The sequence below is a fragment of the Mastigoproctus giganteus genome, chromosome 11 (genome assembly GCF_048544385.1).
Source record: "Mastigoproctus giganteus isolate SK-2022 chromosome 11, ASM4854438v1, whole genome shotgun sequence".
Classification (NCBI taxonomy): Eukaryota; Metazoa; Arthropoda; class Arachnida; order Uropygi; family Thelyphonidae; genus Mastigoproctus; species Mastigoproctus giganteus.
Genome location: NC_143585.1, coordinates 168,673,100 through 168,692,487, shown reverse-complemented (window position 1 = coordinate 168,692,487; position 19,388 = coordinate 168,673,100). Strand labels below are relative to the sequence as shown.

Genomic DNA, 19,388 nt, shown 5'->3' with positions numbered 1-19,388 from the left:
ATCACCAGCAAAAAATAATTTCATTTGTATAATTACTGCAAAATGCACAGTTTGGTTAGTTTTCCTTGTGCCACAAAATCCATCCATATTCTTATATTATCTTCTTGTATTGTGTACACGTATCTATTTATGTACATTAGTATATCCAGAAATCATTACGTCAACTGTAACAATGTGTAAGATTTTATGCTATGATGATTTCACTTTTTTCAAATGATCCCCCTCTAGGTGGAAGGATGTCCAGGCTGGAATCTGTTTAAATTTGATAAATAAATAAATAAATAAAATATGTATAGCCCACTATTACCATAGATGTTAATGCACTACAGAAATTCAAAAAAACCAACAAGCAAACAACTATTTTGAAGACAATGGAAACTTGTTCCTTCTTAATGTCTCTATAGTCATTAATCTCACAGCTTGGATTGAGCCACTGCTGTTCGTTCACTCTACAGGAATTACAAGGTGATGTCCAGCGTGCATTGGCCAGCATGCTACTTAAACATCACGAGATCAGCAGAGCCCATTATAATTAATTCCTATTGTTGGGCCAACTGGGCTAGCCGGGTGGATAAAGTGCCTGCCTAGCAACCCAAAGGTCGCGGGTTCGAATCCCGCCTCGGGCTTGGATCAAAGTACTGCAAAAACCTTGGGAGGTGCATTATGGCCACAGAAGCCGATGTGCCAACAACTACCAAAAAGAAAAAAAGAAGAAAAGAGCTATTGTTGTTGCAGCAAAATGATGATGTGGGATGCTCCTACATGATAATTAAGTAGTAATAATCACGTGAGCACTGAATATGTGCACACACTTTAATAAACAAAATTTATATACCTTATGTAATTCAGACAATGAATGATAATGTTTAGCTTGTGAGAGAGCAGTGAATTCCATAACATGGCTCATTATCATAGATATTAAAATTTTCTATTAGCATAACAGTGAACAAGAGAAAGGAATAAACTGGTGTACAGGTTTATTTCACCCTTCTCAATTTCATGCCTAAATTCCTTAGTGTAACTAGCTTCTTATGCTACACTTATCACATAAGTAATTTTTGTCTCATAATGTTAAACAAAACACAGATACTCCTTGATTCCTTTCTGCACTGCTTATTTTCTACGAAATTTATGCTGATTTTAAAGTTCAATTAACTGAAGTATATGTTTGATTTAATTTACTGATTGTGCCACTCTTCTTAACAAAATGACAGGATAGGTAGCACAATACCCCAAGGGGCTCACATCTGGTGTGAGTATGGGATTGGCATACCCAGGGTCCTGAGTAATTCAGATTTTTTTTTTTTTTTTTTTCTGCCTGGCACAGCAAAAGCCTTGCACCATATGGCTAATAATAATAATAATAAAATATATTGTAAATAATTAATGATTATATAAGATTTTGGGAATAAAATGTGCAATTCTTTATTTTTAAAACCACCAAAATTTTATTTCCTAATAAATATTTAAATTTCTATGATTTAAAAGTTTTTAGGGTATAATAATATTCAATAAAAAAAAAATTATAATTCAACGAAACATTGTTTTATCATATGCATGAAATGTTAAATATAATAATTCACAGTTTTAGTTCAGTTATTTTATTTAGAAAACCATTCTTAATTATATAATTATTACATTTATTTTCTTATACACATTTCTTTTATCTTCATAGTTGTTGGGGAGAACTTGGGGTGTTTTGGAACAAGCAAGAAGAAGAAAGAAGCACATAATTTGGAGAAACACAAAAAAGATTCTTCCACATTGTCTCCTCCTGCACCACATCCCCGCTCAGAACCTGCAAAAGGTATGGAGTTGTTGTGGCAGCCAGAAGTAGTCCAGCCATATCTTGCACTTTTATCTGAGTGCTCAAATCCAGAAACTTTGGAAGCTGCTGCTGGTGCTGTTCAAAACTTAGCAGCATGCTATTGGCAGGTAAGCTGATGTGTATAGCTATATGGTTTTATTTTTACTGAAAGCCTGAAGAAGTAATTCTGAGATGTGAAAGTCAGAAAGAGTCCATAAAAGTTCCTTCTATCAATTTTATCATTTTTATTGTGCTCATTTGAAGATTTGTCAGTGTAACCATTAGAAATTAATCAGTGAAGAATCAGCTCCAAAAAAAAAAAACAAAGACTGAACCCCTCCCCACCATGACAACAATATGAGATTTGAAATAATGATTTACAACTGTTTACAATTGTTTGTAATTGTCTAATCAAATCCACTTTTAGTTCACTGTTTACTAACCCACTCACAGCTGGGCATTTTCACTGACCAGCATGTTCATATATATTAAATCCTCTGTATGTTTATCTAAAGTGTCAAAAATATAGGCACTCATATGACTATTTCATAGTGACCTTCCATGCAAGGGTCATGGAATGTCACTATGAAATGTCACCTGCAAGGGTCAACCTTGTCATTGCCATGCCCCTGTCATTATGGTCCGAGGCACATGATTTCTTTTCGGGCCAAACACGGTCCCTACCTGAAAAATTAGATGCTGACCCCAATAAAGTCACTTCAGCAGAAAGGCACCAACACCCCGTTTCCTGATAATGCACTCTACAAGTGAGAATCCTGTAGGGAAAATTTCACCCTTCTTTACCCAGAAGGGTGTGGAAGGATTGGCAGGGTCTCTTAATCAATGAAACAGCTTCACTCGGACAACATCCTTGTAGAGACCAGCAGTGGCAAACATTCAGAACAGCTCCCCTCTGAGACACATCTATTAGGGGAAATTGCCAATCACAGTTACCCACTACAAGAAACTCACTCATCCCTTGGTGTCATTGCTGAATGGGATCTCACGGAAGTGTCTGAAGAGTAAATCTGTTCTGAATTAACACCCCAAGGAGTGACAGCTGCAAAATGCATAGGGAGCGGAAACACAAGAAACAACATCCTAACATTCAGGTCACCAAAGTCTCCTAATGAAAACAAAGTTGACTATATCAACTGTCCAGTGCATCCATATGTCCCAAATCCTCTAAGGTGCCTTTAACTGCCAGAAATATGGGCACTCACATTTGGCTTGTCATGAAGTCCTTGCATGTGCTTGTTCGATATGCTGCAAAGTACCATGAAACTACATCATGTTCAGCTACAAAATCCTGCTTATTTTCCTTCTTCCAGAAGGAAAAAGAAATTCAAAGACTTAAGGCAGAGCTTAACATATATCGATAACCTGGGAGAAGAAATCCACTCTCCCAAGGCTGAAAGGAGCAAAGATGGATAACATTATTTTTCAACCTTTATAGCTCAAGACTAGAGACAAATGATAAATAAAATGACCTTTCTCAATCCAAGAGGTTGAAAACAACCCCTCAAGAGGAGATACTAGCATTCCTGCACTCTCTCTCTTTCTCTATCAGACCAGCACCCGAGTAAATTATCTCCATTCCTTGTCCATAAATGCAATGAGTCTGCTGCAGGTTCATTAAAATCAGTAAAGTGACTCCAGTCTAAGGACTTTCTAGTAGAAAAACCATGAAATTACAACATTCTGCAAAGCTATTAAAGCTGACTACTATTGGCAAACAACAATAAAAGTTACTTCCCATGCCACTGTAAACTCCTCAAAGGGAGTAATCACAGAATGGGACTTACTAACTGTATCAGAGGAAGAAATTGAAGAAAATTTCAAGAGCTACATGAACAGAGTCATCCAAGCAATGAGAATCATGACTCGTAAGATGATATTCTTGTTCCAACAGTGAGTGTAATTCTCATTTCCAGCTCTCCCATCCTACCAATATCTGTCAAAGCGAGCTATCTCCATTGCCGTGTCTGTCCTTACATCCCAAATACTATCATGTGCTACAAGTGCCAAAAATACAGACACTCCCAAACTGCATGTCAAAGTTAGGCAGTATGTCCTAATTGTGGTTCAAAGGAGCACAATCAATCTGATTGCACTGCTACCACTCCTCATTGTCCAGATTGTAAAGGTTCTCCAAAATATGTGAACTATGAAAGCAAGGGAAAAAAAATCCAGAAATATAAAGTGGAGAGCAAAGTCACATACTCAGAGGCAAGAAGACAAATATTCAAAGCTGACCCTGATACATATGCCACATCTGCTCAGTATTTTCAGTTAATAGGTATTAAAACAGATGTTACAGTCCCTCCAAATATATCTATCGATAATTGGGCACGTTCCTTGCTCTCAACAACCAAACAGTATCCTTTGCAACAAAAAACTGAACAAGCCAGTAATACTCCAATTACCATTCCAGCCAATGTATTTACAGCAGCAAAGCCAAAAATAACAGAAACCATGAAAATTGCAACCACCGCTTTCAACCACCATATTTATATTGATGAACAGAATGAATCAGATGACGGAATTTTAGAGCTTCATGCAACTGATGAGATGGACATGACACATCCTTTCTTTCCTAAGAAAGAAAGTAGATTGATACAAGCAAGCTACAACTAAAAAACAATCAGAAACAAAAATTACCAACAAAATCAAATAATGAAAAGAATCTTTCAGTGGAACTGTAGAGGCTTTTTTAATACAAAAGACGATTTACATGATCTTATTGACCAATTGGAACCAGCAGCCTGCAGGAAACTTATTTAAATTCACAAGTGTCCTACCATTAAAAATTACACTATCACTATTAAAAATTACACTATTACACAGATGAGATAGGAGTACTGATTTCCTTGCCTGTGGAGGAGTGGCAGTTCTTGTTAGAAACATCCAAACTTGTTGCTCCTCAGACTTCTTTACTAAGAGTCCCACCATTGTGAAGGTACAAGCAGAGGATCTGGTTGTCACAGAATAGTCAGACTTCATAAATTTTGGTCCACTTGACTCAAGTATCATCTGAAAATCTATTCCATCAGCATTTTAGGCTCCCATTGGAGATACAGATAGCAAGCCCAGCTTGTCATACCTGAGAGAATGTCTGTGACAGCCGCACGTTACTATTACTAGTAAGTTCTCTCCTTATGAAGGCATTACAGATGTTTGCTTCTGCTTTTATCGTCAAATTTAATGTGGACCACTTCTTTTGAAACCCGCACTAGTTACTGTTTATCAAGTTGTTGGTTTCCAGGAACCACGTTAGTTGCCTGTGAACCATTTTTTCCAGGATTTTGCCTAAACAGCTGGTCAGTGAAATCGGCCTGTAGTTATGTGGAAAGGTATAATCATTTCCTGGCTTTGGGATGGCTAGGACAATTCAGTGATGCCAGGAGCTTGGGTAAGTATTTTCCAAAAATATTCAGTTGTAATATTTTAACAATGTTCTTTTTTGCTCTGTTGTTTGGTCGTTTTAACATTACATAGTAGATCTCACCTGGACCAGTAGCACTAATAGATGTTTTATTGAGAAACCCTAAAAGTTCTGTTGATGTCAATGGCTAGTTGTATTGGTGTGAAACAATTATAGAAAAATTGATCTAATGCTGTTCTGCAGATTCTTTAATTTGCTGAAAGATCGGGTTGTAGGTGGATATTGCCAATATACTGGCAAATAATTCAACAAAGGCATTTGCTATTTCTCTCAGAGAGGACAACTTCTTCCATTCCCAGTTTAGTATTGAAGCTGGGGACTGCCCATATTTGTCATGAAGTGTTTGTATTTTCTTCCAGATCATTCTGTGTTTTGTTTATATTTAAGGAAAAGCTGATTTTTTTTTTTTTTTTGCTTTTCTTCTTATTTGGTGAAACTTAGCTTTCATTCTTTTAAAATTAATTAGGTTACTAGTTGTGGGGTATTTGCAAAACAAATTCTAAATTCTATTTTTTTTAATGTTTAGCATGTATACAATCTTCATTCCATCAGTAATTACTGTGTTTGCATTCTTCCAGCACAGATTTTGGCACTACAGAGGTAGCAGCTTGTAGTAGTGGTAATAGAGGCATGTGATTCAAGAAAGCAAGACTGTGAGCTTATGTAGCATCAGCCAAAAAAAATTCACACAACCATTCCCTCTAAACATTTGTCCAGTTCCTCCTCGAATTTATTTAAGCTATCAACTTCCACAATTACAGATGGAAGTTTGTTCCAGCAATTAACTACCCGCTGACTAAAGGCAAATATCCACACACCTATTCTACAACTGTCTTTCCTCAATTTGAATTTATGCCTCCTCAGGTTCGCAATCTGATCAAGCAGAAGAATTCCATCAGAATTCAGCATGCTCAACCCATTCAAGGCCTTTTACAGCTCATTCAGATCACCTAGCATTTGCCTAGGATCAAGCTGCTGCAATTTGCAGAACTTAAGCCTTTCTTGGTAAGAGGACTCCTTCGTTCCCCTCACCAATCTTGTTGCCATTCTCTGTACAAGCTCAAGCAACTTTACATCCTTCCTAAAATGAGGCTTCTAAACCTGAACGCAGTACTCAAGGCATGACCTGACCATTGGCTTACACAAAGGGATAATCACCTCCTTTTCCCTGCTAGCAGAATTCCTGTGTATCATTGATAATACTGCATGACCTGCTCTGGCAGCCTGTCTGCATTACTCATAAACTTTCATATGTGACTGCACAATCACTCCCCAGGCTTTTTCATTTTCTACCATCCTAAGTGCAGTACCACACAGTTGGTACGTTCCTCTGTGGTTACTTCCACCTATATGCAGTACTTTGCATTTGTCAATGTTAAACTTAAGTTGACACTTCTCAGCCCATCCGCCCAATTTTCTTGATCATGTTGCAGTAGCACACTGCCATTACCATTAACTACCCTGCCAACCTTTGTATAATCTGAAAACTTTGACACTAAGCCTGATATACCTTCATCAGTATCATTGATAAATATACAAAACAACAGGGTGCCTCCATAGCCAGGTGGGCAGGAGCAGCAGTGCGTAGCACACGCTTCTTGATTAGACCGGGGTTCGAGCCCGTGACCACCAAATACGGAGAATGCGGAAAGGTCAGGGAATGACCACCGCATATCCCCTGAGCAATATGGCCTTAGTTGCTAATGCTCCTAAAAAAAAAAAAAACCAAACCAAACAGACAAAACAACAGTGGGCCCAACACCGAACCCTGTGGGACTCTACTAATAACATTAGTCCACGAAGAGCAGCATCCATTGATTACCACTCTTTGTCTTCTCCCATTCAACCACCCACCCTTTTATCCATTGTAGCAATTTACCCTTAATACCATGTTCCAATTTGTATAGTAATCTTCTATACACAACAGTGTCAGAAGCTTTCCTGAAATTCAAGTATATGATATCAAAATTATTTTTTGCATCTAGTTCCTTTGTAATTGGATACCACATCATAGTATCCAATCAGATTTATCAGACAGGACTTTCCCTTTACAAACCCGTGCTTTGTGTGAATTATTGCTGCAGTCTTGTCTAGATGATCCTGCAATGCATCTTTAACCAGTGACTCCATTATTTTACCCAGAACAGAAGTTCACCTAACTGGTCTGTAATTACTTGATGTCACCCCTAGATCCACCTTTGTGAATTGGGGATACATTTGCACATCTCCAGTCCGTGGGGACTTCTCCTGAGTCCATGGATGCTCTCATAATTATGGCTAAGGGTTTGCTTAGTTCCTTTGCTGCATCCTTTAATATAACTGCATAGATCCCATTAACCCCAGGTGCCTTTCTTATGTTTAACTTCAACAATTTCTCCACTTTGCTCTCAGTTATTACAAAATCATTACGCACCCTGTTACAGTTTGAAAAACTTCTGACATTTTCCTCCCTTAATAACTCCTCATTTGTGAATGTAGAAGCAAAATACTCATTTAGATTATCAGCTATCTGAGCAGGATCATCCACAGTCAAACCATCAATATCAAGTGTACCAATCTGATTCATCCCCTTTTAGAATTTTTATATACATAAATAAGTCCTTGCTGTTTTTCTTATCATCTTTGCCAAAGGTTTCTTGTAATCTGCCTTCACTTGCTTAATCTCCTTTGTGACTTGATTACAGATTAGCTTATATCTGCCACAGGCTTCTGTGTCGCCTGATAATTTATATCCATCCCATGCATTTTTCTTCTCTGCCACAAGTCTCATTAGTTCATATAACAATAAATTCAATCGCAGAGCAGCTTCCTCCAACTGTAAACAGTGCCTTCTATGTTGATGACTTTAGCATATTTTCTCAGTTATGCAACATGACAGTTATTGAAAGACAACTGCAACAAGCCATCGATTGCCTTAATTCTTGGGAACTTGCTAATGGATTCAGGTTCTTGCCACTGAAGACCATTTGCTTACATTTTTGCCTTAAACATAATCTTCATCCTGAACCTGAATTGAGGCTTGGACATAATGCCATCCCAGTAACAATAGACACAAAATTCTTGGGACTCGTATTTGATAAAAAGTTGACATTTCTAGCATGCATTCTTCAACTCCATACAAAGTGCACAAGAAGCTTGAACATTCACTATGCCCTTTCCCCTACATCTTGGGGTGCAGACAGATGCACCTAACTGTGCATCTAACGTGTACTTGTGCGATCTAAACTTGATTACCGGTCCTAGGTATTATGTATCAGCCAGAAGCAGTGTATTCAATGGTTGGATCCTATCCATCATCAGGCTATCCATATTGCTATTGGTGCATATCAAATATCTCCTGTCCAGAGCCTATAAGTGGAGGCAAACAAACCACCGCTATCACCTCGATGTAAGCAGTTGTCTCTAAAGTACACTTTAAAACAGAAATCCCTGACAGATCATCATTGAGCTGCATTGAGAAAATTTGTATAACATTCGTCAGACTGTCAATCATTCTTTTGTTATTCATGTTCAGGAGCTACTCAGTGAGCTTAACATCATTGTAGACAACGTTGCCCAATCACCAAAGCAAATCCTTTCACCTTTGCATGCTCATATTCCATCATGCAACTTTTCTTTCAAGAATTGGGTAAAGTCTGGTACACCATCATCTGTCTACCTGCAGCTCTATTCAGCACACCGAGTCGATCATTTAGTATTAGTATTCGTAATGGCCACATGGTGCAGGAAGCCTATGGCTTATGCTTCACCAGCCAAAAAATAAAATAAAATAAATAAATAAATAAAATAATAATAATGCAAAAAATATAATAATAATGAAAAATATAATAATAATAAAAAATATAACAATAATAAAAATAATAAAAAAACAAATAAATAACAATAATAATAAAATAACAAAAAATAATAATTAAATTAATAAATAAAATAATTAAAAATAATTTCTGACTTCTTGCCAGTTTTCACTGATGGCATGAAGTTTTAATCATATGTAGGATCTGCTGCAATCTTTCCACAAATCACTATCAGAGCAGATTCTCTCTGAATCTAGCATGTACACTGCAGAGCTGCATGCAATAGTTAGCTTTGGACCACATTAGTAAATGTCAATACCAACAGTTTATATATATTCTGATTCCTCCAGCGTATCGTATTACAGGCTTTATTTTCTTAGAAATACAATTCTCATCCCGTCCTGTCTTGGGTCCAGCAGAAGATACACTCTCTCTATGAGCATAAACTCGATATCCCCCTTCTGCTGGATTCCTAGCCACCTTGGGATTAGTGGAAATTATTTGGCTGATGAAATCAGTAACTTCCACTAATAATCGTTGCCTGTCAGTCCCCTATACAGGCTACAGGCAAATAATACACAACAAGATACACTCCCAATGGCAGGATTCGTGGAACAGAGAAGCTACCAATAAATTGCATTAGATAAAGCCTGTAATTGAACCATGGCAGTCTAGTCTGCACAGGGATCATAAAGAGGAAATTGTTCTTGTTTGGCTTCACATAGTACACAGTCATTTGACACATTCATTTCTGCTGAGGGCCAGTGACATGCCTATGTGTGAGTCTTGTGACACCATTCATTTTATCTATTAGACATATTCTAATTGACTGTCCAGATTTTAGAAACACTCATTTTACTGCTTTTAACTGACTGAGCATTATACACTCAGTAAGAGTTTATCCAACGATGACAATGTGTCAGATGTTTTTAAATTTTTGCACCATATTAATTTATATAAATGTATATAAAATTCCGAATATATGTATTTTTAATAAGCATACCACTTTTAACCATTGTATGACTTATGACGAGGTAACCTTTTTTCAAGGGTTATCAGAATTTATTTATATACTGTATCTATTTTTTAAACTTATATAACCATGTCTTGGTGCACAATAGCCTTAAACACTAATGTGCCAATAAATTAGAATCGAACAAACAAGCAAACATTATTTTCACTGTCTTCCCCATACAGTCCAGCTCTAACAATCAAAAAAATGACTAGTTGAAATGTGTTGTGCAAAAATTATTTACTTTTGGGTTTTTTTAAATGAGCTAATATATAAAACAGCATGAAAAAACATTTTAAAACCTCTAATGTAATATTTATTTCTGGATGAAAATATTCACAAAACTTTCCATCCTGATTGTTGACTTTCTTTCTCAACTTACTTTCAATTTCCTTTTTTTGACATTTTATGGATGACCAGAGATGCAACATCCAGAATATCTGCAGATATCTTTTCCTACTAAATACATTCATGAAAAATTGAATTCTCTCTGTCCATTCTTGGACCAGTATTTCTTTTTACCAGTTTAGCCCCATGTTGATAATAACAGCAAAAAAACTTTAGTTCATTTAGTGACATTGAAACCCAGTAACACTATATGTAACAGTCAGAAACTATCTTATTTGTAAGAATTTCCTTTTTTTCCTTTAGTTTCTGCTGAATTATCTAACAGTTTCTCAATTTCAGCATCAAAAAGACCTTTATGTGATCTTGATGTCATGTCTAAATGCTTCACTCTAACACAGAATATAACTTGCTTTGTGACTTCTACACTGAAAAAAAAACACCACCATCTGCCATTATCAATTGAACATAAGCATCAGTAAACATTGGCTTAGTTTTTCAGATCATTTATATGTAGTTTAATTGGATTGCAGTACAGTGGGAAAACAAATTTTATAATGGGAAATGCCAAAAGTCACACTTCTTGTAGCATTTGACTTAAAGAAAGGAAAAAAAAAAAAAAAACCTCTGCCATTAACAACTGAATATAAAGATCGGTGAGTATAAATGGATGCATTAGAGTAACTGAGCCATGACACCAGGAAAACAAAGTTAATAGAAACACCAACATTACAGTTCCATGACATCCAATTGAAAGAAGACTACAAACAATACCACTTGCCATTAACAACTGAATATAAACATCAATAAACATTGATTTAGCTTTTCAGATTGTTTATGTGAAATGTAAATAGATGGCAGTACAATAATTGCACCAGCACAGTGGAAAAACAAATTCTATAATCAGAAATGCTGATGAGCACAATCGGTGATGGAAGTGCAATTTTATTGTGTCACAGTGACTGGAATATCAGATGTAAAGGGTTAATTATGGGTCTAAAATCCATGCTTTCCCCTCTCATTCCACTGGTCTCTTCTCTGTGATCCTCATTGGATAAACCTTTTCAGAAATAAACTTCATTAAAATAAATCTACATGAGAATATTTTAATATCCTCATTAAAATAAATCTAAATTGAAGTAAAGCTCTCATAGGAATCCATGTATAAGAGCTAATGCAGAAGTTAAATATGCATCTGATCATGTCAAGATACAGAAATAATACAACTTCCATGAAAATATGCATATCTCCTCATGTGATAACTACTTTCATCATTGTAGGAAACATTCCCTAGACAATCAAACTTTTCAAAAACTACTTGCAGCCCATGCCTTGGCCAATGCACAACCCGTGCAGAGTTTATACTGATGGTTCAAAAACTGACACAACTGTGGGAGCTGCAGTGGTCCTTCCAACACCAGCTATCTCTGGCTCACTACCACATGAATGCAGTGTGGTCACTGCAGAACTCTTTGAGTGCAATTGTGGTCCTCCAAGATAATTTGAACTCTTCATATCCACCTCTGAAACAAATAAGATCTCAAACATTTCAATTTTATAACAGTAAACAGACTGTCATGTTCTCTTGGATTCCTGGGCAAACTAGAATACTAGGAAATGAGTGCATGGATAAAGCAGCAAGAAACCTCTCGGACAAAGATCCCATTGAGATTTCTTACAAGATTATAAGTCAGTCATATGCCGAATATTCAACGAAAGGTGAACAGAAATTTGGCATACCCACATATATAACAAGTTGCAAAACATAAAGCAGAATCCATAGCTGTGGAAATTCAGCTTCTGATCAAACAGACATGAAGGGGTTGTTGCTGGTCAAAGCACATATTGGTTATACTCATCCCATGCATCTATTTTTACTTCTGGATAATGATGCCCCCACTTTGCACACAATGCACTGCAGCTCATCACTAGCTGTAATATCCACATAGCCTTAAATTATTAGATAGTATGAATCAGAGCTGTAATACTCAATATGTTCTACGTTGATAATGATATTAGTAAATTAATAAGAGGAGTTTACCTCAATATAGTACGTGGAACACTTCCGTATGATACCCTCCAGAAATTAAAACGGAAAAAACGAAAAAATCGACAACTTACCGGTACATTAAAGTAAAATATAAATTATTAAAGTAAATTATAAATAATTAAATAATCAATTTAACACAATTCAAAATCAATTCAAAACAATTAAAATACAAATTAACGCAATTAAAAGAATCTAACGAAAATATTCAAAACGATTTTCCTTCCTTAGGAAGGAAAATCTAACGAAAATATTCAAAACGATTTCAAAATCTAACGAAAATATTCAAAACGATTTTCCTTCCTTAGGAAGGAAAATCGTTTTGAATATTTTCGTTAGATTCTTTTAATTGCGTTAATTTGTATTTTAATTGTTTTGAATTGATTTTGAATTGTGTTAAATTGATTATTTAATTATTTATAATTTACTTTAATAATTTATATTTTACTTTAATGTACCGGTAAGTTGTCGATTTTTTCGTTTTTTCCGTTTTAATTTCTGGAGGGTATCATACGGAAGTGTTCCACGTACTATATTGAGGTAAACTCCTCTTATTAATTTACTAAGCCTTAAATTATGTACTCTCATTAACCATTATTGCACAGTGTTATATATTCAGACTACATTAGTGTTGTCCAAACTATACAACAAAATCCAAAGAATGATTGCCCTTTACTTAGGCAGATCTGAAATACTCTGACTAAGTTAAACCATAAGAAACAACTAGTTCTGTTATGTTGGATCCCTAGTCATGCTGGAATTTCTGGAAATGAATAGGCTGACCTAACTGCCAAAACTGCTACTGATCCAAAGCCTAAGCCTTTACTATTGCATCTGACTACAAGTACATTATAAATAAACAATGTCTTGAACAATGGCAACACATGGCAGAGTTAGGCAATAACAAGCTACTCAGTATTAAAAAAGATCTCAAACCATTGAAGTCCAGTATTCATGAGAACCGACATGAAAAAGTTTTATTAGCCCACTTACGGATAGGCCACACATGCCTGACTCATCTCTATCTACTTACGGCCACCCACTACATTGCACAAACTGCAACACCCACCTTACAGTCCAGCATATACTCATTAATTGCCTCATTAACAACAGTGAGCGGCAAACTCTCTTTGCCTCATTTTCAGAAACGATCACTCTGAGTATTGCCATCTCCTATTTCTTTACTTTCCTTAAACAGATAAAACTCTATAATGCACTATAAACAACTGCAATCCATATTGGGGGGGGGGACGGAGAATTAAACTCTACCATAGTTCATAGTTAGGTTCATTATGGCCATGTTGCTCCTGTGCCGTAAAGCCCACAAACAAAGAAACACTAGCTATAAAACATATTCTAATTGAATGCACTCATTATCATTTTGCAAGATCTTCATCTTTCTGATCCCTGTCTAACTTACAGGATTCTTTGTACTGAGTTATAAACAAATCCAAATAGAGTGTACTGTTGTCATTGTTGCTAATGCTCTATAAATATCCACAAACAAACAAGCAAACAAACAGCTATTTTTAAACTGATGCTTCCTTTATTTTGATGTTGAATTTTTATAAATGTGCTTTTAATGCAACAGTTGGATTAATTCCTTTTTCATTGTTTTTATAGCCAAGTATAGATATCCGGGCAGCTGTTAGGAAAGAAAAAGGCCTGCCAATTCTGGTAGAGCTTCTGAGAATGGAAGTAGATAGAGTCGTGTGTGCAGTAGCCACTGCTCTAAGGAATTTAGCAATGGATCAGAGAAACAAAGAACTAATTGGTAAATTTTATGTTCATTTGACTTACAAAATTGTTTAAAAAAAAAAAAATGCATTCGAATCAAGTCAGATATATTGTTTAAGATACCAATTATATTTTATTGATGAACACATAATGATAATGCTACATTGAAATTATGTTTAAAATATAATGGAATTTTAATTATCCAGACTGACAAATATCAGGCCCTTCCTGGATAAATAATTTTTTATCTGGAAATAGGCTAATTTTCTCCAGAAAATTGAACAATAAAAAATGTTTTAAAAGAAAATATTATATTGCATTTTAAGTTTCTGTGGTGATTGCTTTCTTTCTATCATCAAAGTTTCTTGCAACGACTGACTAACTGGTTAAAATAAATTTATTAAAATAAAAATATAATATATACATAAGATAAAACAGAAATAAAATAAAAGCGTTAAAATACAATAAGATAAAAGATAAAAGAGAAAATTTCTACAATGATGAATATATTATCCAAAAATTTACACCTTTACAGATAAAATGTTTCATATACAGGTGCAACTTAAATAACATTTCTGTGGATTTCTTTATGGAATAAGAAAATCACGCAGATAACAAAATAAAAGAATGTACAGGCATACCTCGCTAATATGGCGGGTTTAGTTCCAGACCACTGCCATAAAGTGAATCACAGCCTTTTTTTACTTTCCAGTGCATATAAAAGCCTAAAAAACAGTGCAAAAATCAAAATAATAAATTTTAAAAAATGCTACAGTACTGTTATTGCTAACCTTGAAATATTTTATCCTTTGCTTATTTTGACTGATGAATGAACATTTTAGAAGAAGTAATTATGGAAGGAAAGCTGAAGAAGATAATGGAGCTTCATCATCTGAACCTTCAACACATCTTATTCTCTTTGCTGGTGGAGAGTCTTGCCTTGATGTTGATGGCTGTTGAATGGTAGGTCTGTTGAAGGTTGAAGTGGCTGTGGCACTTTCTTAAAATAAGAAAACAAATAAGTTTGCCTCAGTGACTGATGCTTCCTTTTGCGAAAGAGTTCTCTGTAGCATGCTATACCGTTTGATAGTATTTTACCCCCTGTAGAACTTCTTTCAAAATTGGCATCAATCCTCTCAAAGACTGCACTACAGTATCAAGTAAGCCAATGTAATGTTCCTTTGTTGTCATTTCAGAAATGCTTACTGGATCTCCATCAGGAGTAGATTCCATCTCAAGAAGTAACCTTCTTTGCTCATCTACCAAAAGCAAATCCTCATCCATTAAAGGCTGATCATTCATGAGATGCCAGCAATTCAGCTACATCTTCAGGCTCCACTTCCACTTATCTTGCCATTTCCACGACTGAAGTCTCAAACCCTTCAAAGTCATCCATGTGGGTGGGAATCAACTTCTTCCAAACTCCTTTTAATGTGGATATTTTGACCTCTTCCCATGAATCACGAATGTTCTTAATGGCATCTATAATGGTAAATCCTTTCCAGAAGGCTTTCAATTTATTTTGCCCAGGCCCATCAGTGGTATCACTATCTGAGGCAGCTATAGTCTTAACAAATGTCCATCTTAAATAATAGGACTTGAAAGCAGCAATTACTCCTTGATCCATGAGCTGCAGAATAGATGTTATGTTAGCAGGCAGGATAACATCTATCTTCTCGTACATCTCCATCAGAGCGCTTGGGTGACCAGGCGCATTGTGACTAATCAGTAATATCTCGAAAGGAATTTTTTTTACTAAGCAGTAGGCCTCGACAGTGGGCTTAAATTATTCAGTAAATCACACAGTAAACAGATCTGCTGTCATCCAGGCTTTGTTGTTTGATTTATAATACATAGTCTTGATGGTCATAGGATTTTCAGAATGGTAGATGAGCATTGGCTCCAACTTGCAGTCACCAGCTGCATTAGCCTCTAACAAGAGAGTCAGCCTATTCTTTGCAGCTTTGAAGGCAGACATTGACTTCTCCTCTTTAACTACGAAAGTCCTAGATGGCATCTTCTTCCAATATTGGGCTGGTTCGCTGACGTCGAACATCTGCTGATTAGTGTAGCCACCTTCATCAATTACCTTAGCTAGCTCATTTGGATAGCTTTCTGCAGCTTCTACATCAGCACTAGTTGCTTCACCTTGTACTTTTATGTTGTGGAGATGGCTTCTTTCCTTAAACCTCATGAACCAACCTTTAATAACTTCAAACCTCTCTTCTGCAGCTGCCTCGCCTCTCTCAGCTTTCATAGAATTGAAGAGAGTTTGGACCTTGCTCTGGATTAGGCCATGGCTTAAAGGAACATTGTGGCCGGTTTGATTTTATCCAGCACTAAAACTTTCTCCATATTGGCAATAAGGCTGTCTCTCTTTCTTATCACTTTCGTGTTCACTGGAGTAGCACTTTTAATTTCTTTCAAGAATTTCTCCTTTGAGTTCACTACTGTGCTAACTGTTTTTTTCATGGCAAATCTAGCTTACAGCCTATCTCAGCATTCAACATGCCTTTCTCACTAAGCTTAATAATTTCTAGCTTTTGATTTAAAAAACAAGGCTTGCAACTGTTCTTTTCACTAGCACTACACTTAGGGCCATTGTATGGTAATTAATAATTACAATAATAACAGTAACACAAGTAAAACGTTTGACTGAGACATGAAGTGCACAAATGCTGTAAATAGACTGAGCGCGGGTTACAGAATGGTGGCGGTTGACTCGCTTGATTGAACTCTGAGTCAGCTGATGAGCGTGTCACTGCCGAAAACCCCCTCAAGAGCAAGACAAGCACCAAAAATAATAAACATGAATATAATTGAAAAGCACCATATTAGTGAAGCACTCTAAAGCGAGGCACCTTAAAGCAAGGTATGCCTGTACTTAAGACAGATGAAAGAAATTAAATATTTGCATTTAAAAAAAAAAAAAAAATTGCACTGAACAAGTACCAAGATTTCCAAGTGTTTATCTAAGCCTTGTCAGTCAATTCGGCCCTGGAGAGAACAATTCCAGGCTTATTAAATAAAATTTTTCTACTGTGGCCTTTGCTTCTTAACAGGAGAAACCGTTTATGGCAGGAATAGGATAGGCTTAAATAGAAGAGGTACAAGAATATTTGTTGACTTTCAAAGCAGTATTATGTGGGTTGGAAAACTATTGGTTTATGAGGGTTCATAGACTAATAGATTAACAGCAGCTACAGGCCGAGGTGTGTAAGTTATTCTTGCACTGCTTTTTTTTGGAACTTCAGAAGCCTGGAAAGCAATGTCATGGATTTCAAGGCCTGCCAGTGTCATCAGGAAACAAGAAAATATACAAACTGTGTTACTAAGAGTAAAAAACAGGTGCATATACACTAAGACTAGGAGTATAGTAAACATATTTGATGAACTTGAAGTACTAGTTAAGTCATCAGGTACATACATAAATTAATCCAATGACTTAACATAAGGAATGCAGAATTTGACTATGGTTATTTTAACTATGTTAAATTTAACTATTTAACATAAAAACATAAGGAATTCAGAATTTGAATATGGGAGTACAATGTGTTCAGAAAGGAGAGACAGGTGGGGGCTGCATCCTTAGTTAAGAAGCACATAAAAACTAAAGCAGCACATCCATTTGACATGGGTAGCCAGTTGAGTCAATTTGGTGTGACCTAAGCACTGGGAAAATTAAAATGAGAATAGGACTCTGCTATAAGCCAAATGACTATGATGAGTATAATGAAAACTAAAGACAAATAGATTATGTATACAGTAAGCAGTTTTAAAAGTGGATATACACTTAAAATCCCCCATTATAAGACATATAGTAAATAGCATGTCTTATAGTACGAGCAATAGTACTAGCCATACAGTGCAAGGAAGCCAGAGCCTTTTGCTGCACTGGCCAAAAAAAAAAAAAAAAAAGAGTAGATTAGAAAATACAAATTAACTGTCCCGTTGACCTTTGAATTTATTCAAACTGTCCGCCTCAACTTCCTGTTAAGTCAACCTGTTCCTGCAATCAATGACTTGCTGGAACAGGTTGAAATTCTACAATCCCTGTAATTTGAATTTAAGTCCACTAGTTATGGAATTGTCTATAACAGTGAAAATTCTCTCTTCGTTCGTTTTACTAACCCCTCTCAGAGCCTTATAAACTTGAATCAGGTCACCTCTGAGATGCCTGATTGCCAAGCTCTGTAGTCCACATAATCAGTCTTTCCTCATATGGTCACCTGTTTGCCAATCTCACCATGTGAGTTGCCTATCTTTGGACCCTTTCAAGAAGCTCAATGTCTATTTTCAGATGAGATCTCTACTTCACACAGTATTCCAAGTGTGGCTTTACAATTGCCTTGTACAGTGGGACTATGACCTTCATATATTTACAGGATAATGTTCGATAAATCAGCAATAGAACACAATGGGCTTTCCTGGCTGCCTGTTTACACTGCTCAGAAAATTTCATATCTGCCTGTATTATAGCTCCCAGATCCCTTTCTTCCTCTACTGTTTTATTTCAACCCCACTGTGTAATTTATTTTTGAGTTGCTATTCCCCAAATGTAAGACCTTGCATTTTGCTGCATTAAAACATAGCTGCCACTTTTCTTACCTTTCTTGCAGCCTGTTCAAGTCATCCTGAAGGAGTGCTGCTTGGTACTTATCATTAAATACTCTACCAGTCTTTACATCATCTGCAAATTTTGACATCAAGCCTATCCCATCGTTGATGTTGTTTATGAAAATCAGAAACAACAGTGGTCAGAGAACCAATCTCTGGGGGGAATCCCCCCACTTGTGACACCAGTCTGAAGAATATCCATTAATCATTGCTTTTTGCTTTGCAGCCACTCAGCAATCCATCTTAGAATTTTTCCAGTAATTCCAACGTGTTCCAGCTTATACAGTAACCTCTCACAAAGGACCGAGTCAGATGCTTTGCTAAAATACAAATAAACTATGTTGAAATTGTTCCCTACATCCAGCTCATGATTAGCTGTCAAAATAGCTTACTAAATTAGTTAAACATGATTTTCCCTTGACAAAACCATGTTGCATGTTATTCAGAGCACCGTATCTATCTAAATGTCCCTGGAATTCACTCTTAATCATTGTTTCTAAGAGTTTCCCTTCGACTGAAGTCAGACCAACCAGTCTGTAGTTACCAACTTCGCTTTTAGAACTGCCTTTACGTATTGGTGATAC

General features: G+C 36.2%; 1 protein-coding gene across 5 annotated transcripts in view; it reads left to right on the top strand.

The window, feature by feature from the left end:
- LOC150078563 (catenin delta-2-like) overlaps positions 1-19,388 on the top strand; it is a 666,545-nt gene that overhangs the window by 524,751 nt on the left and 122,406 nt on the right. For all 5 annotated transcript variants that reach the window (XR_016547633.1, XM_090385058.1, XM_090385056.1 and 2 more), the window contains exons 14-15: positions 1,676-1,935; positions 14,074-14,224. Coding sequence is in view for 4 of the 5 variants with exons in the window: in XM_090385058.1 (XP_090241184.1) it covers positions 1,676-1,935; positions 14,074-14,224 (411 nt within the window). In the remaining variant the exon portion in view is untranslated. The remainder of the gene's footprint in view (positions 1-1,675; positions 1,936-14,073; positions 14,225-19,388) is intronic.